We start from the raw sequence: 24,764 nt of genomic DNA, 5'->3' as shown, positions 1-24,764 counted from the left end.
AGATCAAATTATTGGTAAAGTACATCTCTTGGTAATAACAAAACAGGACATGATTTTAGAAGCTTGTTCACCAGAACACTTGCTGTACTTCTGCCTTCACAAAATGCCTGCTCAACCAGGTATTAGAGTCCTATATATTGTTTCATGTTTTAATTCAGCATATATAAGCCTTTACTTTAGAAACACCCCCATTAAGAAGACTCCCATAATTTGTCGTTTTTTATTGAAACACTTTTCTAAAACGGATGCCAAACCATTCCTGCAATCATTTAGAAAAGAGCGAAGGTGATGAGATTAGATTTCCTTGAAATGTATAGCTAGCTAACTTGGATGACAGCTGGCATAGCACACTTGTCTAAACTGAAAAGACTTCTATTAATCCAGCAGCTCTTGTAATTTCTGCAAAACAAAAGCAGACCTCACATTTTAAATATTAAGCTACCAGAAGAAACTCCCTAAACTTAAGTTTATGTGAATGTGAGATGAAGCCACGAATAAGTTATATGTATTATCAGCAATGTTCCAAATGAACACGGTTCATGAGTTTCAGTTTCAGGTGTTTAAACCTGCACTAAGATGACAGTGATGTGATTTGTCCTGGCATAAAAAATGTTGCAAGAATAATTTCCTTAGATGTGTTAATAATTAGTACACAATATTTAAAGGAATACTATTTAAGTTCCATTCACTTTATTCAAGTGCCTTTAATGAATATTGAGGTTTCAGAGAGTGAGCACAAGACACACAGAACTAGTTAGACTTCAGTTTTCTTATGATAAGATTGGAGCTATGTACTAGTCATAATACTAATAGCATTAAGTCAACTTTTGATTTTTGTCTTTTCCTTTCCTATAGTTTATGACCCACTGACAGTTAAGATTAAAACCCTTTAACACCTTGATGTACAAGTACTGTAAAGACTTTGGAAGGCAGAGAATAGTTGATCCAGACAAACAAAAGGTCAGTAGGTTTTAATGCTGCAATAAGGCCACTCTGGCATTTAGTTCAGTAGCAAGCAGTGAGACTGTCCAATAGATATTAGTCATGTCACAGAGCCATGCTTCACGCTGCTCTGTTCTTAGCAACTCACTATGAAGTTATCCCAATGAAGCTACACTGACTATGGCCCTTAAGGGGACCCATGAGTAATGCAGTGATAGAGGGCACAGGGAAAATGAAAATGAAAATGATACAGAAAAAACTTCAGTACTGAATGTGAGAACTGGTGAGCCAAGAATCAAAATGGTGGCAATAGTTTATAATGCCCACAATACAAATGATTAAATGCCTGAGGGAGAAGGAAGATTGTTAAAAAGCTTTTTGCAGTCATACCTAACAGCTTCTTCCAAGACTTGATGAGAGATTTTGCTAAAGATGTAACCTCTTCATCTGTGCTTTGCTTGCGTATTGCATTCACTGACATTCCAATTCTTGTGGACTGCAACAGAAAAGGATATACATCACAATTTGTGAAAGACATTTAAACAGATACAAAAAGCTAAGCTGCATTTTGACAATGCAAGGTAAAAATCTAAGCATCAAGTCAGTTGTATCCCTATGAAGTTGACTGAAATTACTTTATTAAGTTGCAAATCCTTACTGAATTGATTTTCACAAGACATCCTGCACATTTATACTGATAAAACACATTAATAAACTTTTCTTGATAGGAGCATGCAATCAAAAAAAAAACCTCACTTGGAACAAAACATATGTTTTATGGTTTAAGTGGTGGGGTGGATCATTCAATATATTAGATAGAGGTCCATTCTAAAACAGGAAAATAGAAATTGCATCACTTGACGTTATCCTATAGGATGACTTTTTTTTTTTTTTAACTGCTATGTTGCCCGATACATTTAAAGCTCCTTTGAGGCAATGTTAGTGTATTAGAAATCTGCTCTCACAGCACAGGATCCTATAATATTTCAGTACCCTTATTATTCACAAGAGTGATAAAGGCAGAGTAAAAGAGATGGGACAACATGCATAGACATATCTATGAACATAAAGAAATCCACCTTTTCTATGAGGCTGTATGATGACTGATGTTCCCATTTTAGGGAGCCAAGAAACTTCTCAGGAACAAGTAATTTAAGAAACGTACACTTAAAATGTCAATAGTGTCCCCAAGTTTCAATATTTATACCTGTTAGTAATCAATGGCATATTGTAGCTGCCAACAGATAATTCCCACTGTTTTCCATTTTGACTGGAAAACTGTTTTTAAAAGGCCATGTTTATTGTTTGTTTCCTTGCCCTCAAAGACAGCTTAAGAACTATTGCTCAAATTTCCCGGAACAATTCATCTTCAGACAGACTACTGAGTATTTCAGCCTGAAAAGAGGAAAGTTAAAAAATTCTATAAGAGAGGGTGTTTACAATGAAAGCTATTATGCAACCGAAATTACAGAAATGGCTTGTCAAAAATTTAAAATATTAAAATGATTTATAGATGTTTGAATAGTGTTAGAAATTATGAATTTCATAAATTTGATCAATTTAGTTCAGTAGATCTTGGGTGGGATTTTCACAAGCAATTAAGTAACTTCAAAGCACAAATCCCATTTACTTCCCATGAGATGTGCTCCTAAGTCACTTAGACTCTTTAGAACAGTTGCTTTCAACCTGTGGTCCGTGGACCACTGCGGGTCTGCAGGCTGCGTCTAAGGGGTCCATGAAAGGTGACTAATGAAAATAAAGTTTCATGTCCCAGAAAAGGCATTCCATTTTTCTGATCAACCAAAAGCATGTTAATACCCCCACCTACAGGTCAAAGCCCAGAAGCGTTGTCATTATCACAGATGCCCGGTTTAGTGCCCTTTCTCAGGCTGCATCAAATGCCGTGCCAAGGACCTGCAACATTTGAATTCTGCTCAGTCACTTTTCAATCTAAGACTACTATGGTAGGGGTCTGCAGACCACACGTTGACTTTCCAAAGGGGTCCGCACCTCTATTTGAAATTTTTTAGGGTCTGCAAATGAAAAACGGTTGAAAACCACTGCCTTACAAAATCCCACCCTTCGGCAAATAGCTTGGAGAAAAGCTAAAATATTGATGGAGAGGATCCTAAAACATAACAAAGAATTTTACAAACATTCTGTCCTTTGTGACTTATATATTGTATACACGATAAACTAGTTTACTAAAACTCCAAGGGCAACTGCCACCTACAGTGTTAGGAAGAGATTCTTCTACAATCCATTCCTTTTATAACTTAGTGGGTGGGGTATAATCTCAATTTAGCACAATAATTTGGTATTTCTTACTTTAATATACTCCCAAGTTATTCAGGGATCTATCGATGTAGAGGGATATTTTTCCAATTTCCCCTCTTCCTCCTGCTCCAAAACTGAAACATCTGCCAAAAAAAATTTAATACAGTTTTCTAATTTGATCTCAGATTACTTTCTGCTAAAAAAAAAATACCAACCTTGCTTATATAATGCTATCCTGTCTTTATTGCCAAATTTTAACAAAGGTTCAGTTACTCTTACTTCGAGTCATTTAAGCCATTAATGCAATGTATATGTCTCATACGGCTTTTAATAGGCTTACTTTTTTTTGCATTCCTTTTTGTATTCTTGTCAAAGAAAAGAGACCTTCAAACATCTTAGGATCTAGCTGCTATGACTATTTATTCTATTTAAACTTGTAATGGCCTGGTATTACTATTTTTCTTCTTTAAAGAGAAAATTAAGAGGGTTTTTTTTTTATTTATACTTGAAGTGTTATACATTTGTTCCTCTACCCCAGGCCTTCCACCCAATCAAAATCCCAGTACCACATTTTTGTTAGCAACAAGGAATAGGACAACTGCTCAAGTTCCTAAGCAGGTGGTTCCTGCAAGATTTTAGTAAAGGCAAGTCATCAAATAACCTCAGGCCTCAGAACTGGGAAATCTCTGACTTAAAAAAAAAAGTATAATTATTAAATTTTAGACTAAAGGAAATGAGAGGCATGTTTGGCAGAGAAATGCATTGGTCAAAATGTAGCATGATATGGCTTATACAGAGCAGTGATCAAAATCTTAACCTATCTGGCTTGTTTCCTCAAAGCCTTAACAAATTAAGCACTTTATTACTTAACCAATGAAGTAAACTATCCACTGTGATTTTTTCCAAAGATATTCCAATCTTTATACTTCTTTGGAGGGGGTGGGGGGGGGAGAGAAATGTGGTGAGGAGGAGTTTCTTTCTTTTATAGATCCCATAAATGTCTCAGAAGGAGTCTACACTGCTACAAGCATCAGGCAAGATAGGAGAGGCAGAATCCATTGGACAGTGATAGTGCCATCCTTCCCTAAGAGGGAGCTACCTATCAGCTCAGAGAGCAAAGAACACTATATTATTTTGTTTGGCGGGTTTTTCCAGTATCTTAACCTTATATGTAAACCATAAGAAAAATCCATGATTAAGTCAAATCTGAAATGTTAGCTTAATATAAAGTTACAAGCAACAAGAAACTGAGAATTATAAATTATGTTTTGGCACAACAGATTGGCATTTTTGGCCTTAAAGTATGGCATTTCCTTCTTTGATAATTTAAGCCAATTTACCGCAATAGAGAGGTAAAGGAGATAGGTTAGCAATGTCCGTATCAGGTATGAAATCGATATTTCTTTGGAACTATGAATTGGAATCCCAGTCATCAATTTGTTTCATCAATTTTGATGCAGTTAAAAACAAAGACCATGCTTAATCCACATGGACCCTGAAGGTCTCTTGCACTAAGCAACGAATTTGTCCTGCTGGTTTTGGTCAAAGTTTCTCCATCCTACCTCAGGCTTTCAATCATGGCACTGTGCACCAGTTTATCTATATGGCCACCATCTTCCCACCTCACAGATGGGTGGACTCTGGCAGTAGAGGAATTTATACATAGTTTGTAAAGCACTTTTGGATCCTTCATACACTTCCATAGCTAATAAAATTCTTTGCATTTAGTATGTTAAGTGGCAAATATAAAACTTTTTAAAAATGGATGGTATTTTTCTGCAATGTTAACTCATCCACATTGGACGCATATGGACATTTCAAATCCCTTTTCTGTAAAGAGTAACAATATAATTGATAAGTGTAGTCCACAAAATATACAGGATGTACAACGTGGCAAGGCTAGAGCTGCCACTGAAACCTTAAAATTAATCAGGAAATGCAATTATCATCTGTGCAACCGTAATGATAAAGTGTCATTTGGAGAGACTGCATTTTACGTACAACGCCTCTAACTCAAATTGTCACAGCGGCAGTGTGCACTGCAATGTCACAAAGGAGACAGGCCTTCATTAGACTCTGGTAAAAATCTTAGCTGCCTATTGAGTTTTTCACAATTATTATACATCCAACTATTTTAGCCCAAGAGCTTATTCACTGCTGAGTAACATGCAAGTTTCATAGTCCATCTGCTTTTAATCATATAAATAAAGTGTGGAAATTCTTCTCTTAACAGAATAGGGAAAAAAACATTCAGCTTCATAACTCAGACACAGCTAGTAGGGTTTACTTTAAACTTACAACCAAGAAAAATTCATTTTTTGGCTGAAACTAGATTATTGAAAGCATTCTATTGAAGTTATAAGCAAGTAAAACTGAGTTGTACTTGAAACAATCCTCCAACATTAATTATAGCACTTGTTACCAAGAGCTACAATTATTAAGTACAATGCCATTACTTTAAAAGTGTTGCTTCCTCATGGGACAATGCCAAGAGCTTTGCAGATTCTGGAAAATTTCATCAACAAAGATTTTTTTCTCCTCTCGATGAAAGATTACTTGTGGCCCAATTAAAGCCTAGTTTTCAATTAAAGGCATACCGGAAAATAGGTAAACCTCAAAAAGAGAGCTAGATTGTACACCACTCTCACCTCACCCAGATGCAAGGGGGAGCAAGGGAATATTAGGCTCCCTCACACTTTCCTGCATAGCTGTATAAGACTTACCCTATTCACAGACTTAGATACAGGGAAAGCAGGAAGGGGCTGCGTACCCGACATATTCCCCCTGTGAACAAATGCAGGGCAGGGCAAAACTGTGGCTCCACTCACTTATGATCTGATCGGTGGAGCTGACTAGATCCAAGAGGGAGAGAGCATGCTACACCTATAAAGGGTTGTAATAGGTTTCTCTCCTTCTTTAGTGCAAGAGCACAGCAGATTTGTGCCTCCAATATACATCTCTGAGACACCCTACTAACAGGCCGACATAGTTGATAAGCTGCCTTTTGCTTGGGCTGTGCCTCAATGCACAATCTTTCTAACCCATATAACTGAAACAGAAAAGTTTTAAAAGCATCTGCAAGGGCTTGCTTCTGGACAAGAGCTAATCTAAAAGAGTTGCCATAAGTTCGTGTGGAGGAAAAGACCACATAGTAACTGTGGTTCCTTGAGATGGTTTGTCTGTGTGTATTCCAGTTATGGTGGTGCATGCAAACTGACAGAAAGAGTCAGTCTAGGTAAATGGGCAATATATTGTTTTATTATTTGCAAAGCAGCACAGGTGTACAGTACTTGACAGGCAAAGAGGCAGTTCCCTACCCCCAAGGTCTTGTAATCTAAATGAAACCTTTTCAACTGTACACTGATGCAAGGAACAGAGAATATTCTGGTGGACCTCAGATCTGAATCTAAGAATCTCTTAGGTTTTATTTTTGCCATTTAAAAGCTCATATTTAAAATATAACAGCAATGTAAAAGGTTTACCTGTAACAACTCAAGGGTCATAGGTATATTCTTAAGCTCCTTTAGCAAATCCAGTGCCCCAGCCTGTAAAACATGCATAAAAGTATTATTCAAAATATATTTTATTTCCTACACAGTTAACTTCTAAAATGTTTAGCAGAACACAAGTGATCTCTCTTTAAACTCCCACAGTATAAGTTTTAGTTTTGTGAAAGGTTCCAGATTGATAACTCTGAAGACTTAAATACTATTTATCCACAGAACAAGCTTAGCACAAGAAGTGACACTGCAAGTTTCTCCAGACTCTTAACATCAATGTGCTTCGACCCCAATTCGGAGATGCTATCTTGGGGGTGAGAGCAGTTTAGTCCCACACCATTTAGTTTTTGGTCTCTCTATTAAGATTACCATGTAACGCCATTTGTGGGAGTGGTTAAAGTCACATCAATACTTATACCTTGGGAAGTGGATTTACAGCAGACTCATTTCACTCAAGTTCCCCAGACAGACATCACACAGCAGCACGTTTCAGTCCATAATGAACTGGACTAGATTAGAATAAGCAACCTGAAGATGAAGGCTCTATACATCCCATTACCAATCCTTAGGTAACCAGTTCCTCTACTAGAAATATTTCTAACTGGAATTATGTTGGCATGGGTAGACTATATTTCTTTAAAGGTATCAAACACGGGTAACCAGATTACAGTATTTTACTACACACAAGTGTAGTTTTCCCCTTGGGATAGTGTTTATTTTTCTAAATCACTCAAAAATTCTGCAAGTGAAAAAAGTTGAATAAGGGCTTTCTTTCAAGCTATAGCTATCTGCAACCACTCTTATCACTACATTCATCTCCAATCTAATACCCAGAATCCCATGCATGTACTGCAAGTGGATCTTTCAGACGAAACCTTAAAATGAGGTTCTGCTACTAAAAGTTATAAATTGCAGAGCATGGATCCATACTTGTCTTAATCCCACTAAATCAAATCTCATCAGTTTATATGTGAAAACTCTCTCTCTCCAATGGACAACACTGCAAACTCAACCTGGAATCTGAGTTCTTTCTGGTTCATGTATCACTAATGTAGATTCATCACCTAGTTCATTTTGTAGTTGATGCATGCTCCAGAACAGAATCTAATTCACTCAGCTGTGCTGCACTGAGGTTAGACCTACTAACAGTTTAAAAAAAAATACCCCTAAACGTTAGTCAATACTGTAAGCAGCTATTATTCTGAATACACTGAGGAAGCAAGATTGACTGAATAAGCTGTCACTTTTAGTCACACTCCAGCGGAGGGGGGGAAAAAAGAGTTCTCTCTGAGATGCATGGACATTAAGGATCCCATTGCAGTTTTATCAAGGTTGGGTGTTTGCCCACACATCTTGGACAAAATCTTCCCCTCTCACCTTAATGCAGTGTACTGTGCTGGTGGCTCCCATCCCAGAATGGCTACATTTGACTTGTATTCTATATACAGGCAAAATTCAGCTAACAAAATTGTGGTTAACTAAAGTCATTTATTTTACCCAGCGATACTATATGCTTATGAGCTCTTAATTGGTGCTACAAAGGAACAGCATGCAAGGTGGATCCTGAGCAAATATCTCTGCCTAGTCTCCCCTGGTTCCTAACAAAGGAGAACTCCAGTCCTGTGAAGTTTAGAAGCTCTGTATTGTTGAAAAGAAGGTTTACAGAAATAGATCTCCCAATATATAACCTGCCAAATATCTGAATGCTTCCATAAAGTCTAGTGTTTTCCTAAGGATGAAAAAGGCTACATACTTGTAAAGTATGATAATCAGCTGCCAACATTCATTAACAAATCCTCTAACAAACTTCTCGTGATACAGATTTTATATTATACTAAATTCCATGTGTTTCATTTTTTTGAGGGGGAAGGGAAAGGGAGCACAAGGAAAGGAAAGAAGGGGAGGGAAGGCCCAACTGTATCTCACCTCTATACTCATGATTCAGAAGCTTTAAAGAAGCAGCCTTCTGATTCTGTACACCTATACACTTAACCACCATCTCCAAGCAATGCACTGTTTTAAAATGAACTCTTTGCTGCTAAGAAATGTCAGACTGCCTGGCTTGGAGGCCAAAAGACTTTTTCTGCGGATATAATACAGCAGAGGTAGCGACAGTGCAGTCTGTCTCCCACACCTTCTCATTGTACCTCCTTCTTGAACCTGAAGTATCTCCAGGAATTTAAGTGTACTTGAGTTTTCCTGTGTAGTTCAGGGTCTATTCAGTTTTGTTTTCTGCTAACGAACAGCCAAATAGTGCAATCTGTAGTTTGTGATACAGACACCTGTCCACTAGGTACTAGACAAATCAATTAATTTCAAAGACTGAACAGTTATCAGATTCTAAAAATTGTCACTAATAACCTGGATGTACAGCTACCCAGTCCCTATAACAATTCAACTTTTTACATTATACTCTCGTTATTTCTCATCCTCTTTGGATTATGGGCCATTTTATTTTAACCACTGATCCTATATACTTCTGCAAGTCTCCTCCTTTCTAGACACCTCAAAAATAAAGAAAGAAACAAACGTAGGGCTTGTCTACCTGTACAGTGCTGTAGCGAAGACACCACTATATCCATGGAAGAGCTTCTCCTGTCAGTGTAGTTGTAACGTCTACACCCGGAGTTAGGTCGGTATAATGTCGCTCAGGGAGTGTGGATTTTTCACACCCCTGAGCACCGTAGTTGTACTGATGTAAGTTTGTAGCATAGGCCTTAGACTGTTTAGATCTCCTCCCTGCATTTAAGCAAACCTCTATCAAGCATAGCTTACTCTGCTCCTGTGTGGTGTGTAGAACAGCCACTGTCTAACCAAGGCCAAGTACATCACCTTCCCATTGCTCCCAGACCATAGCCGTCCAGAGCTGTATCCCACAGCATTCTCTCCTCCTAGCTCATTAGCACAATCCCACTCTCTCAGCCTCACTCTCCCTTTCCCACTTTGATTTTGTTTATATTTATTACACAATGATGCCTGCAAAAAAATAATACTGACATGTTTAATTGAACATTTAACTTTTTACACCTCATCTCTTAGCTGACAAAAGTAAAAGTTTACTTCTTAGTGCAGCACAACCGATGTAACTATAGAAGAGTAAGTTGGGTTTTATTTTGCATCTACCCATTATCAACAAAATGGTCAGCTAAGTTCTGACTGCAGATTCATTTAGTGGTGATGATTAAGACTTTGTGTTTGTCACAGATTCTGTGACTTTCTGTAACTTCTGCAGCAGCCGGTGCACCTGGCCCGGGCAGCCCCTTGGCTAGGTGCACCAGCCGCTGCTGGGGCAGTCTCAGCCCCCCATCCCCCAGTAGCAGGAGTTGGGGGGGAGGACCTCAGGGCTGTGGTGCAGTGTTTACCAGAGGGGGGCTCCCCAGAAGAGCCACAGCAACTCCACTCCCTCCACTCCTAGCTCCATGTGCTGCCTCCCCCTGCAGGCACCGCCCCCGCAGCTCCCATTGGCCACGTTTCCCAGCCAATGGGAGCTGCAGAAACAGGGCTTGGGGTGGAGTGGAAGCAGCACGTGGAGCTAGAATCCCCGCTTCCCAGGAGCCAGGTAGGGAGCCTATCTCCAGCCCCACCAACCCCCCCTCCCCAGCACCCACAGCACCCACTGGGCTGCAACCCCTCCACTCCAAGCACCCACAGCACCCCCTACAGGCCATGGCCCCCCTCCCGAGCACCCACAGTGCCCCCACCCCAGACCACACCCCCGAGCCACACCTCCAAGTTTTAGTCAGGTGTATATAGTAAAAGTAATGGACAGATCACCGGCCGTAAATTTTTGTTTACTGCCCGTGACCTGTCCATGACTTTTACTAAAAATACCATGACTAAAACCTAGTCTTAGTGATGATGCAATAGGCAAAAATAATTCAGGTAGTCTTTCAGCTACCAAGTTTAATCTAAAGCCCTTACAGAAAAATATTTTGACATGTAAATGCAGAAGTAAAACACAGTACTCCATGAGGTAACTGGCATGGTCGCTTTTCTGACTATAACCATGAGAGAGCAGTATTGAAGGAGGCACCCAATCCAGTGAATACTGTGTAGAGAAAGTGTTTGCCTAAGATGGCTTGATGCAGTTTACCAATTTCCTACTCATCCCATCTACATCCTGACGCACTTACATGAGAGGAAAGTGATCAGGAACAGCCAGCATGGATTCACCAAGGGAAGGTCATGCTTGACTAATCTAATCGCCTTCTATGATGAGATTACTGGTTCTGTGGATGAAGGGAAAGCAGTGGATGTATTGTTTCTTGACTTTAGCAAAGCTTTTGACACGGTCTCCCACAGTATTCTTGTCAGCAAGTTAAAGAAGTACGGGCTGGATGAATGCACTATAAGGTGGGTAGAAAGTTGGCTAGATTGTCGGGCTCAACGGGTAGTGATCAATGGCTCCATGTCTAGTTGGCAGCCGGTGTCAAGTGGAGTGCCCCAGGGGTCGGTCCTGGGGCCGGTTTTGTTCAATTATCTTCATAAATGATCTGGAGGATGGTGTGGATTGCACTCTCAGCAAATTTGCGGATGATACTAAACTGGGAGGAGTGGTTGATACGCTGGAGGGCAGGGTTAGGATACAGAGGGACCTAGACAAATTGGAGGATTGGGCCAAAAGAAATCTGATGAGGTTCAATAAGAATAAGTACAGGGTCCTGCACTTAGGATGGAAGAACCCAATGCACAGCTACAGACTAGGGACCGAATGGCTAGGCAGCAGTTCTACAGAAAAGGACCTAGGGGTGACAGTGGACGAGAAACTGGATATGAGTCAGCAGTGTGCCCTTGATGCCAATAAGGCCAATGGCATTTTGGGATGTATAAGCAGGGGCAGAGCAAGCAGATCGAGGGATGTGATCGTTCCCCTCTATTCGACATTGGTGAGGCCTCATCTGGAGTACTGTGTCCAGTTTTGGGCCCAGCACTACAAGAAGGATGTGGATAAATTGGAGAGAGTCCAGCAAAGGGCAACAAAAATGATTAGGGGTCTGGAACACATGACTTATGAGGAGAGGCTGAGGGAACTGGGATTGTTTAGTCTGCAGAAGAGAAGAATGAGAGGGGATTTGATAGCTGCTTTCAACTACCTGAGAGGTGGTTCCAGAGAGGATGGTTCTAGACTATTCTCAGTGGTAGAAGAGGACAGGACAAGGAGTAATGGTCTCAAGTTGCAGTGGGGGAGGTTTAGGTTGGATATTAGGAAAAACTTCTTCACTAGGAGGGTGGTGAAACACTGGAATGCATTACCTAGGGAAGTGGTAGAATCTCCTTCCTTAGAAGTTTTTAAGGTCAGGCTTGACAAAACCCTGGCTGGGATGATTTAATTGGGGATTGGTCCTGCTTTGAGCAGGGGGTTGGACTAGATGACCTCCTGAGGTCCCTTCCAACCCTGATATTCTATGATTCTATGATTGATTCTACTTTGTGACGTTATCTAAATACTATTGGTAACTATGTTGTTTATACCTGTTATGATTCATCCCCTCCCATATGTGTCTATCTCTGAATCTTTACTAAATTATCCAAAAAATTAACTGATTTAAATACTGGTACCTAGGACTCTGCATTTCCATACTGCCTTCCACTCTGTGGTCTCAAACTGTTTTACCAACATTAATGAATTAAGAAGTCTACAACCCCCAGAGGTAAGGAAATATTATTCCCATTTTACAGATGTGGAAACAAGCAGAAACTTCCTAAAGTGTCACAAGACATGTGTCTTGACTCTACCCTACCATCCTCTGCTTTAATCAGAAAGCCTTCTTCCCCTCTATTAATTTTCTAATATTAGTTAATTGCAATGAAGCTACATTCTACTTGCCACAAAAGGCAAACCTGTTCTGAGCTTCAGTCATTTAGAAGCCAGCACACCAAACAGGTATAGTTTAGTTTAATTATAGAAAAGGGAGCAGCAAAGAATAGACAATGTAAAGAGTATTCCATAATAAATACTAAAGTTATATAAAATATAGAAGAAAAGAGTAGTACTGCATGTAAAATTATTAACAAATTGTTTGGAAACTGAAACTTCTTGGAAAATGCACTTTCCTGAAATACTGTAGGTATGGGGAAAAGTTCCACTAGCCATTCTTAAATAGTGGGGTCTAGAATGATTTCTAAACACAAAACTTACAACACTAAAATAAGTGTGACAATATTTAATATTAAAAGTCCTGTCGAAAGACATAACTTGGACAATTATTAAATATTTGCTAAAGACTGTATTTTTGAGACTGAATGTATCCATACCTTAAAGCATTATTTGCATAAAATGTTGACCACAGACTATCCAAAGAGGCCTGTTAAAAAGAGCCTATTTCCCAATTAAACAGGGTTTCATCAAAAAATTCCACAAAACGTTTCAGCTTCAAAGAACTTTTGTTGAACCAAAGGTCGGACTTCAATGGAACCCTGCCTGCCAGACAGTTTCCACTAGAAACTTGCAGGACAGGCTACTGCGAACCTGGGGCTTCCACAGTCCATTGCTCTGAGATAGTCCCTCTATACCGGCTGCCCCAGAGCCTCCAATTTCCCACCTCCTATGGAGCCAGAAGCCCAGAAGTTTTTGCTCCACAGTAGGGAGCCTGGAAGCCCTGAGACAGGCTTCCAGGTCCATAGCTCTCAGGCAGCTCCACCATATGGACTCCCTCAGAGTTGGGGACCCTGGAAGCCTTGGCAACTGCTACTGAAACTGACATAGGACCCCTGACAGTTTCACCACTGTTAAGCAGTGGTGGGCAGTAGTGAACATGATAACCATGTCAATTTCAGTTAGCAGCAGCTGAATTCCCAGGAGGCACACTTCCTTTCAGAAACCCCATATGCTGGTTTTTCTAAAACTCATTATATATATAAAATTCCCAGTTGCAGGAAAGTCAAAATCTCCCATGAAACTGAATTACCAAATTTTGGCTAGCTCTGTTGATAAATACAGTAAGAGACCACAACACTAAGGAATGTTTGTAATTGTACTGCATGCAAAGACTTTTCATTAGTTAAGTCTGATCCTTGATTTCCTAAATTTTGGTATGTCAAATATCTATTTGTCATGGGTTCATGCTACACAAAAGATAGGGACTTGCTAGTTGTGAGTGGTGATCTGTTTATTTTAGATCTATATATCAAAGACAAAAGCAGAACCCATGAGGATAGGAATACTCTCAGATCCTCTTTGTACAAATACTGATTGTGGATACCAGTGGAATACAACTAACAATGTGCTAGGGAATGTGCACACAAACTAAAGAATTTGCAATTAACATTTCTACCAAATCCAATTTTCAGTTTTAAAAATAGTTTTCCTGGTTTTTTTGCTGAAGGTCTCAGTTGAAGGGACTACAAATATCAATTGAGAACATTCTCAGACTCTTGCTTGAAAGGGCAGGGATGGTGAATCTTTAATTGAGAAAGCTTCTCTCTCCCCCACCCTCGCCCCTTTTATTAGAATTAAGTGTTAACAAAAGAAAACAAAAATCGAAGTCTTTTGAGAATTGAATAAAAAATTGTCAGGTTTCGCTGCCTTGGTATCTCTTCAGTAACAGAGCTGGCTGCTCAGCCACCCATAGGACTGGTCTTCCAAGAAATACAGGGTAAAGTATAAATCCTTGAACTTTTAATTTTTTTTTTTTTTTAATTTTTTGTAATCTTTACAGGCCTTCTTTTCTCTGATTTGAAGTACAATGGAGGGTCACAACTCAACTCTGCCCCTCCTGCCCAAAAGTATGGCACCTGGGAAACCTCTGGCCAACTTTAGACATTTTCCATACGCTGGGGATGAGCAAAACAGGAGGTGAAGTTCTACGCTGAACTGTTGGTATTTCAGATATCATTGAAAGGTCTAGCTTCAGACATGTTTTCGTAATCTGCTGAATTATGCTTGAGGTGAAAGTCTAAGTAAGAGTCATCAGCATCTTCTCCTGGTGTTAAGATGTATGTTAGTGCTGTGCTGTTAGAGTTATTCATTAAGTCATTACGACCCTTCCTTTCTTTATGGCTAGACTGGAGGTGGGGGAAAAAGAGGGGATTGTAACACTGTACCTCAAAGTAGCACTGTGGAACCCCCATATTCAGCACTATCATATAATTATGATTGTTTTGAACAAAGTATACTTTGTGAGGTAACATTTTAAGTCTTGATCAGTTGACCATTAATATCCTGTTGACTTGTAGATACTACCATTGTATGTGAAGTTATGAAGTATTGCTATACATGCTGCTGAAATATGTTCTGAGGTTGGGAGATACCCACAGCAAACCTTTCAGTTGCAACAAAGGAGGGCCAGACAGGGGTTGGTGGCCCATGAAAAAGAATCCACTATCCCAGAGGTTTCTCAGAGAAGGCACATACGCAAGGCCGCATTAACACAGGGGCTTTAGGGACTGCAGCCCAGGGCCCCGAGCTGAGGAGGGCCCCAGCACAGCAGGGTTCAGGCAGACTGCCTGCATGCCGTGTCCCCATGCAGCTCCCGGAAGTGGCCGGCTGCTGGCATGTCTCTGTGGCCCCTGGTGGTGGGGGAGGCAGCTCCACGCATTATCCCCACCCCCAGCACCATCCCCGCAGCCCCCATTGGCCAGGATCTGGCCAACGGAAGCTGCAGGGGCAGCGCTTGCTGGTAGCACACATAGACACGCTGTCCCCCTCCCCTGAGGGGTGCACAGAGATGTGCCAGCAGTCGGCCACTTCCGGGAGTGGCATGGGGCCACGGCATGCAGCCTACCTGCACCCTGCTGCGCCACCGGCTGGGAGCTGCCTGTGGTAAGCACCTCCCGGCCGGAGCCTCTATCTCGTACCCCCTCCTGCACCCCAACCCCGTGCCCCAGGTCAGAATTCCCTCCTGCACCAAACTCCCTCCCAGAGCTTGTATCCCTTATCCTCTCCTACACCCCAACACTCTGCCCCAGCCTGGAGCCCCCTCCTGCACCCAAACTCCCTCCCAGAAAGAAACTAACTTGACAGCTGTTCTAAGGTAAGAAGTAGGTTATTTTGAATTAACTATATTCTACAGGTTTTAAGACTGAAATGTAACCACAGAATGTCTTTATGTTAATTAAAAGGCAAATTTAGTACAGCATTAATAGCCTTGATGCCATAATTGTGATCGTTTTGTTTTAAATTTGAAAAAAGACTTGCATACAGGGACCCAACAAAATCTAATAGCCCCAAGCCCACAGGAGAGTTAATCCGGTCCCGCACATATGCCATGGGGGTGGATTAACCCATGTCACAGCAAGGATCTTTCTAGCAGCTAGAAGAAAGTATAAAAGAGCGACAGTGACATAATCACTTGGCCTCTCTTCCCCTTGCTCCCATCTCAACCCCTGGAAGGTCGCCTCGAAGGAAGTCTAGTCTGTGTATTGAGGAACTGTAAAGTGCCTGTAACATCTGTTAGGATTCAAATCTTACTTAGTCTGTTAAAAGTCAGAATTTAGATTGCATTTTTATTTCTTAGGTAACCAACTTTGATCACCATGCCTGCTACTTATAAACACTTCAAATCTGTTTTGTATTTTACCTAAAACAGTGCGTTTTTGGTTGAAGTATTTGGGGAAGCTTAGTTCAAATTACAATGGCTGGTGCAGGTCCACTTTCCTATGAAAAACTGGTGAACTAAGTAATGAGCAAGCTTCTGAGCAGTTCAAGACAGCACAGTTCTGGGGTGTAGGGCTGGAGCTGGGTGGAAATTGGCTGAAGCCTCTCTACTGATGGTTCGTGAGTGGCTGGGAGTTCATTCATATAACTCAGTTGGATGCGTCCCTGCTGTGGATGGCTGTGTAAGTGGAGTACCCGACAGAGGGTTGTAGCTTATCACAGCATCACAGTGTGATAGGGACACCGCATGTTGTTGGATTTGGAGGGCTCAGAGGTGCCACAGTCCAGGTTACACCCCGGGGACTCTGTGACAGGAATAACCCAACACTATTTCTGTTTTAACATAGAGCTAATGTACGAAAGAGGTCAAAAACCGCTGTGTCACAGCAACTATTTCGTGAAGTAGCGACACAATTTTCTGCACAAAAAAAGCAGGAGTTCAAAATTTCAGCTGAATCTGCTAACTGGTGAAAGGACCTATGCTTACAATCTCATCTTGGTCATGCACAGCCATCCACCTGAAAAGGCAATTAAACTTTTAAAGTAACTTTATTCCCATGTAAAATCCTTAAAAACCATACTCTCTTTTCACAATTGATTTGTTGACACCCTCAATAACTGAGGAACAAGTCTCAATATGAAGCTAGTACAGTTTACAAACAAAACAAAAAAATATCCCCACACAACTCACCCAGATTAATCAAATGACAATCAGAGGAAAAATGTCTGCATCGACTGGTTTAAAACCTATAACTTTTTAAAATTAAAGTAACCTTTTTCAAGAATACCTTTGTCAAGTTAGTTACACAGTAATGGTTGGTTCTATTAAAGGGAGCTGCCATTTAAATCTAGTAAGAATACTTCCTCTTATCTTTTCTTCTCTAAACTTACTGAACTGTCCTTGAATTTTGAAAATTCGTACGTGCAACATTACCTCTGCCCACCTGCTCTTATGCATTTCAATAAGTACATTCATTACACTTATATAAAAATAAATGGTACATATTTTTAACTAAGGCTACAGGTAAGGTGCAACCGAATAATGAATAGCACACATTTCAATTACAATCTTATTGGAGGAATAATATAACGTATCTGAGATGTGTGTCAAGTGTTGCATGTTATAAAGTGTAGTATATCAATACAACCCTGTATGATTGCCAGTTGAAAAAACTACATATTACTACTGTTGATTAAGCTGAGCCCTGGTCTACACTACGAGTTTAGGTCGAATTTAGCAGCGTTAGATCGATTTAACCCTGCACCCCTCCACACGACGAAGCCATATTTTTTGACTTAAAGGGCTCTTAAAAATCGATTTCTGTACTCCTCCCCCAACGAGGGGATTAGCACTGAAATCAACCTTGCCGGGTCGAATTTGGGGTAGTGTGGTGGCAATTCGACGGTGTTGGCCTCCAAGAGCTATCCCAGACTGCGCCATTGTGACCACTCTGGACAGCGCTCTCAACTCAGATGCATTGGCCAGGTAGACAGGAAAAGGCCCCCGAACTTCTGAATCTCATTTCCTGTTTGGCCAGCGTGGCAAGCTGCAGGTGAGTGCAGATCTCATCAGCAGAGGTGACCATGATGGAGTCCCAGAATTGCAAAAGAGCTCCTGCATGGACTGAACGGGAGGTACGGGATCTGATCGCTGTATGGGGAGACGAATCCGTGCTATCAGAACTCCGTTCCAAAAGACGAAATGCCCAAACATTTTAAAACCATCTCCAAGGGCATGAAGGACAGAGGCTATAACAGGGACCTGCAGCAGTGCCATGTGAAACTTAAGGAGCTCAGGCAAGGCTACCAAAAAACCAGAAAGGCAAATGGCTGCTCGGGGTCAGAGCCCCAGACATGCTGCTTCTATGATGACCTGCATGCCATTCTAGGGGGTGCAGCCACCACTACACCACCCCTTTACTTTGACTACATCAATGGATTATCACGCAACAGGGATGAGCATTTTGGAGACGAGGAAGATGAGGAGGAAGCTGAAGATAGTGCACTGCAAGCAAGTGGAGAAACCATTTTCCCCAAGAGCCAGGAACTGTTTCTCACCCTGGGCCTGGAGCCAGTACCCCCCGAACCCACCCAAGGTGGGCTCCCGGACCCGTCAGGCAGAGAAGGGACCTCTGGTGAGTGTACCTTTGTAAATATAATACATGGTTTGAAAGCAAGCATGTTTAATGATTAATTTGCCCTGAAGACTTGGGATGCATTCGCAGCCAGTACAGCTACTGGAAAAGTCTGTTAATGTGTCTGGGGATGGAGCAGAAATCCTCCAGGGACATCTCCATAAAGCTCTCCTGAATGGTCACTCCTCATGGTCACCTGGTTGAAATAGGGTAATTTTATTAAGGGGACATTCAGAGGTGGCCGTTCCTGCTGAGCTGCATGCCTGTAGCTGAACAGAAATCTTCTCCGCTATTAGCCACGCGGTGTGGGGAGGGGTGAAGCCATCATCCCATGGAATTGGGTGTATGGGGGGGGGGTTAGTTGGGTTTGTGCTGCACGTTAGCCCGAAAACCACAGCCCCTCCTTTTAAATTGCCAACCCATTTTAAATGGCCAGCCTAATGGCTGCTTGGTGTGGGAAATGAGGGCACTGCTGTTTGAAACCATTCCCACATGTTATGAAGGTGAAAGAAGCCAAAAGACTGTGGCTTACCATGGCTGCCTGCAAGCCAAATTCTGTTGCCCAGCCCTGCGTGTGTGATCTCTCACACCAAACCGGCAGACCCTCAATATAAGAGGCAAAATATGATCTTGTACCGAAAGCACATATGCTATGTAACATTAACAACAAGGTTCACCATGAAAGAGAGTCTACCCATTGTTCTCTAAAATGAGTCTTTTTAAACTACTACTCTCCCTTTTTTCCCCCCTCCCGCAGCTGCAAATGTTTCAACACTCACACTGTCATCTCCGTCCCAGAGGCTAGCGAAGATTAGAAGGCGAAAAAAAACACACTCGCAATGAAATGTTCCGAGTTCATGCAGTCCTCCCACACTGAAAGATCCCAGCAGAATGTGTGGAGGCAAGCAATGTCAGAGTCCAGGAAAGCACAATATGAACGCAAGGACAGGTGGTGGGCTGAAGATGATAGGTGGTGTCAGCTTGCTGACAGAGGACAGGAGGCAATGCTGAGGCTGCTGGAGGATCAAACTGATGTGCTCCAGCATATGGTTGAGCTGCAGAAAAGGCAAGAGCACAGACCGCCGCTACAGCCCCTGTGTAACCAACTGCCCTCCTCCCCAACTTCCATAGCCTCCTCACCCAGACACCCAAGAACGCGATGAGGGGGCCTCCGGGCACCCAACCACTCCACCCCAGAGTACTGCACAAGCAACAGAAAGCTGGCATTCAATAAGTTTTAAAGTGCAGTGTGGCCTTGTCCTTCCCTCCTCCCCCACCCCACCCGGTGCTTCCCTCCTCCCCGACCCATCCCGGGCTACATTGGCAGTGATGAATTAATAAAGAATGTATTAATTTGAAACAATAATGACTTTATTGCCTCTGCAAGCGGTGATTGAAGGAGGGAGGGGAGAGCGGTTGGCTTACAGGGAAAGAGAGTGAACCAAGGGGGTGGGTTTTCATCAAGGAGAAACAAACAACTTTTACACCGTAGCCTGGCCATTCCTGAAACTGGTTTTCAAAGCTTCTCTGATGCATACCGCGCCCTCCTGTACTCTTCTAACCGCCCTGGTGTCTGGCTGTGCGTAATCAGCGGCCAGGCAATTTGCCTCAACCTCCCACCCCACCATAAACATCTCCCCCTTAATTCTCACAGATATTGTGGAGCGCACAGCAAGCAGTAATAACAATGGGAATATTCGTTTTGCTGAGGTCTAAGCGAGTCAGTAAACTGTGCCAGCAGGCTTTTAAACGTCCAAATGCACATTCTACCACCATTCTGCACTTGCTCAACCTATAGTTGAACAGCTCCTGACTACTGTCCAGGCTGCTTGTGTATGGCTTCATAAGCCATGGGAGCAAGGGGTAGGCTAGGTCCCCAAGGATAACTATAGGCATTTCAACATCCCCATCGGTTATTTTCTGGTCTGGGAAGAAAGTCCCTTGCTGCAGCTGTTGAAACAGACCAGAATTCCTGAAGATGCGAGCGTCATGTACCTTTCCCGGCCATCCCACGTTGATGTTGGTGAAACGTCCTTTGTGATCCACCAGTGCTTGCAGCACCATTGAAAAGTACCCCTTTTGGTTTGTGTACTTGCTGCCTTGGTGGTCCGGTGCCAAGATAGGGATATGGGTTCCGTCTATGACCCCACCACAGTTAGGGAATCCCATTGCAGCAAAGCCATCCACTATGACCTGCACATTTCCCAGAGTTACTACCCTTGATAGCAGCAGCTCAGTGATTGTGTTGGCTATTTGGATCACAGCAGCCCCCATAGTAGATTTGCCCACTCCAAATTGATGCCCGACTGACCTGTAGCTGTCTGGAGTTGCAAGCTTCCTCAGGGCTATCGCCACTCGCTTGTAAACTGTGAGGGCTGCTCTCATCTTGGTATTCTTGCATTTCAGGGCAGGGGAAAGCAAGTCACAAAGTTCTATGGAAGTGCCCTTACGCAAGCGAAAGTTTCGCAGCCACTGGGATTCGTCCCAGACCTGCAGCACTATGTGGTCCCACCAGTCTGTGCTTGTTTCCCGGGCCCAGAATCGGCATTCCACGGCATGAACCTGCCCCATTACCACCATGATGTCCAAATTGCCAGGGCCCGTACTTTGAGAGAAGTCTGTGTCCATGTCCTCATGACTCTCGTCACTGTGCTGCCGTTGCCTCCTTTTGCAGGTTCTGCATATACTGCTGAATAACCTGCATGGTCTTTACAACGCTCATGACTGGCACGGTGATCTGAGCGGGCTCCTTGCTTGCTGTGGTATGGCATCTGCAGGAGAGCAGAGTGGCAGCGGCGGGTGATGACGATGCTGACAGCAATATGGCACCCACACAGAAAAAGGCGCAAAATTATTGTCGGCCGTTGCTTTCACAGAGGGAGGGAGAGGAGAGCAAGGGGTAGGCTGGCAGCAGATGGTGCAGTACGACTGCTAGCCGTCGTCGTCTCCTGGGTGCTCACCAGCAGACGGTGCAGTACGACCGTAGCCATCATCGTTTCCAGGCAGACTGAATCTCCATGAGACCAAACTTAAGAAGAGAATGACCTGGAATCACTCCCATTTATGTCCAGGCGCCCCGACAGACCTCACCAAAGTCTGCCAGGAGCACCCATGTCTGCCCAGGTGCCCCCGACCAACCTCACCGAGGTCGGCCAAGAGCACCGAGCATCTAGCAGGAGCATCAAGAGCACCAAGGTCGGCCAAGAGCACCAGCATCTAGCAGGAGATGATGACAATGGCTACCAGTCACAGAATCATAGAATATCAGGATTGGAAGGGACCTCAGGAGGTCATCTAGTCCAACCCCCTGCTCAGAGCAGGACCAATCCCCAACTAAATCACCATACTGCAGCGTCTGCTGCCACAAGGCAATGAGCTGCTGCTGTGTAGCAATGCAATACCACGTCTGCCAGCACCCAGGACACATACGGTGACAGTGAACTGAGGGGGCTCCATGCTTGCCATGATATGGCTTCTGCACAGGTAACCCATTGCTTTCACGTGGGGGGGAGCCTGACAACATGTACCCAGAACCACCCGCGACAATGTTTTGCTCCATCAGGCATTGGGATCTCAACCCAGAATTCCAATGGGCGGCGGAAACTGCAAGAACTGTGGGATAGCTACCCACAGTGCAACGCTCCGGAAGTCGATGGTAGCCTCGGTACTGTGGACACACTCTGCTGACTTAATGCTCTTAAGTGGGAACACACACAATCGACTGTATAAAATCGATTTCTAAAAAAATTGACTTCTATAAATTCAACCTAATTTCGTAGTGTAGACATACCGTGAATATATTAGTTCAGCACTGCAGCAATTTAACAAGCCAATTTATTGTTAACAGAGTACCAATAGTCTACCCATGAAAAGTGGATGTCCATGTTGATGTTATACTTTTCAATTCATCACAAGTCACATTCCAGACAACTGGGATACTACAGCTCAATGTTCTGTATAAGCCATAGAGAAAGATTTTCAATGGTGTGTTAAATAAAATCATCCCTTCCTGATAGTGTAGACTAGGAAAGGATAGTTACAATAATACCCTCAATTACAGGAAGAGCACCTGGATTCAATTCAATGGGTTTTTCTTTTCTATGTTTTCTGTAATTTTTTTTTGCAAATTATAAGGTCTCTCTAGCAGGTTTTACTGTACCTTACAATTTGCAAAAAAAATTACAGAAAACATAGAAAAGAAAAACCCATTGAATTGAATCCAGGTGCTCTTCCTGTAATTGAGGGTATTATTTTAACTATCTGTGCTTATTGCCCTTGACACCCACATGTGCATGTGGAATGAAATAAGCAGGGAGCAGAAAAAAAGAAAACATCAAATGAATAAACCAAGGGGGAGAGAGAGAGAGAAAAACTGAGAATATTCATCCTGTTAGAAAAATGTCAGTCAGACCCAAGAACCTTGTGTAGACTAGGAAAGCTACCTGTTGCCACCAATGGGTGTCAGCAACAAGTCTAGCTACACTTGTGCTGAACCTGGTTTAACTGATACGGTTGATTAAGATACATCAAGGTTACTGAAACAGTACTGAACATAGTTTGTCCTGGTCTACAGTCACAATTAGACTGGGTTCAGCACCAGTCAAACCGTAATACGTTCCCTGCAACAAGTAATATTTCTAACACAGATAAATCTAGGAAGAGCAACCGTGGAAAGGATACACCTTAGACAGAAAACAAAATTTTCCACACTGCATCTAGTTAAGAAAAATTCTTTAGAGAGGATTCCCAGTCAGCTCATTGCTGAAGACTCAATGAGATTTAGGATTTAACAACCTCGTTAAACACAAAAATCTAACTTTAAATACTGTTGTCTGAATTACTAGTCCATACAGAAAATACCAATAAATGATACAGTAAGGATGGTATTATTTCTCAAAGCTTCATAATTCACCTGAACTGTCCCTGGACTCTTGCAGTGACATGGGATAAGCATTCCGTGTTAACTGCCCAAGTTACGCGTTGCTTCACATGAACGAACTGAGGTCTTTAACCCTAGAGAACCTTGCTTTCTATTTGAGCTAACCACTGGGATCCAAGCGTTCTGTGAAACGCCACCTCCATTCATCCGGCACCAGCTGCTACTTGTGTTTATTAACATAGTAAATACGTCTAGCTTTAGCATTGGCATAGAGTAAAAAAATATGAACTGGCTCAGCTGCCAGCCTATGCTGTGCTGGGGGCCGTGTCAGAGAGTTGGTACAGCTAATCCCCAGCGTCACAGCTACTCTCTCCGTTGTTCAGTTCGGGTTTTAACGCCTCACGTGACATGCTCGTGATGGAAGGCAACGTGTGTCATCCGACCTGTCTGCCAGCCGGGGCTGCGAGGCCTCACCGGGGCTCCCCGGCGAACCCGCCACTTGCTGAGCGCCCCCTCCCCAAGCCCATCGAGCCTGCTGCTTCGCTCCCGGGCCGGTCACGGCGGCGGCGGGCAGAGAGCGGCTCTGGCTGGCTCACTGGGGAGCTAGCGGGGGTCTCGTATTCCCTGAGCCCAGCAGCGCCCGCTGACCCGGCCCGGACACAGCCCACGCGGGGCAGGGGGGTTTCTCTGGGAGAGGAGAAGAGTCCCCGGCCCGCACACACTGGAACAAGCCCCTCAGCAGCACAGGAGGCGCGCGGGGCTGGCCAGAGGAGACCCGGTGCCGGAGCGCTGCAGCGCCCGGCTCAGCGGCGGGGCTTACGGACCCACCCGGCTCTCAACTCTCCGAACGGGCCCCGGGAGCAGACCGAGTTCGCCCAGACGGGAGACTGGGGGGGAAAAGAGCGCGAGGCACCTTCGGGGGACGGCTGGGGGCGTGCGCGAGCGCGGGGCCTCACAATTGGGCGCGAGGCACCGTGCGAGGGGGGAGGAGACAGAGAGTGGCGCGCGCCGAGCGCCGGGGCCCCGAGCTCTGGCCAGGAACAGGGCGGAGGCCGCGCGCGGGAGGAGAGCGGGGTGCTGTTCCCCCCGCCCGGCCGCTCACCGCGTTCTTCTTCTGCACCATCTTGTCCATCTTCTTGGCGATGCGGATGATCTCGTCTTCTGTATTCATGGCTGCGGAGGCCCGAGCGGGGCCCGGCCGTCGCGGCGAGGGCTGGGCCTGCGGGACGCACCCGAGAGACGAGAGGGGACCGGCCACGGACGCAGCCGCTCAGGGCCGTCAGTGCAGAAATGGAGCCAGGCCGCCGGATAACAAATGAACCCAGCAGCCCGAGCGGCGGCGCCGGCGCCAGGCAGCGCTCATCAAGCACCAGCCAGGGGAGGCAGACCTCACTGAGGCAGCCCGAGAGCATCCACCCGCGCGGGCGGAGCGGGGG

The 24,764-nt window shown here is 43.6% G+C and overlaps 1 protein-coding gene across 2 annotated transcripts in view; it reads right to left on the bottom strand.

Moving 5' to 3' along the window:
• TCEA1 (transcription elongation factor A1) overlaps positions 1-24,697 on the bottom strand; it is a 63,526-nt gene extending 38,829 nt beyond the window's left edge. The window contains exons 1-3 of one of the 2 annotated variants that reach the window (XM_077810266.1): positions 24,431-24,697; positions 6,702-6,764; positions 1,333-1,438 (exon numbers count right to left, since the gene is read on the bottom strand). In XM_077810266.1, coding sequence (XP_077666392.1) covers positions 1,333-1,438; positions 6,702-6,764; positions 24,431-24,499 — 238 coding nt within the window. In that variant the 5' untranslated portion in view covers positions 24,500-24,697. Of the gene's footprint in view, positions 1-1,332; positions 1,439-6,701; positions 6,765-23,361; positions 23,503-24,430 lie in introns of those variants that run through there. The other variant, XM_077810267.1, reaches the window with a different exon arrangement.
• Positions 24,698-24,764: the final 67 nt, after the last annotated feature.

The sequence above is a fragment of the Eretmochelys imbricata genome, chromosome 2 (assembly GCF_965152235.1).
Source record: "Eretmochelys imbricata isolate rEreImb1 chromosome 2, rEreImb1.hap1, whole genome shotgun sequence".
Taxonomy (NCBI): domain Eukaryota; kingdom Metazoa; phylum Chordata; order Testudines; family Cheloniidae; genus Eretmochelys; species Eretmochelys imbricata.
The sequence above is the reverse complement of the archived record's forward strand: the minus strand, read 5'-3'. Positions and strand labels throughout refer to the sequence as shown.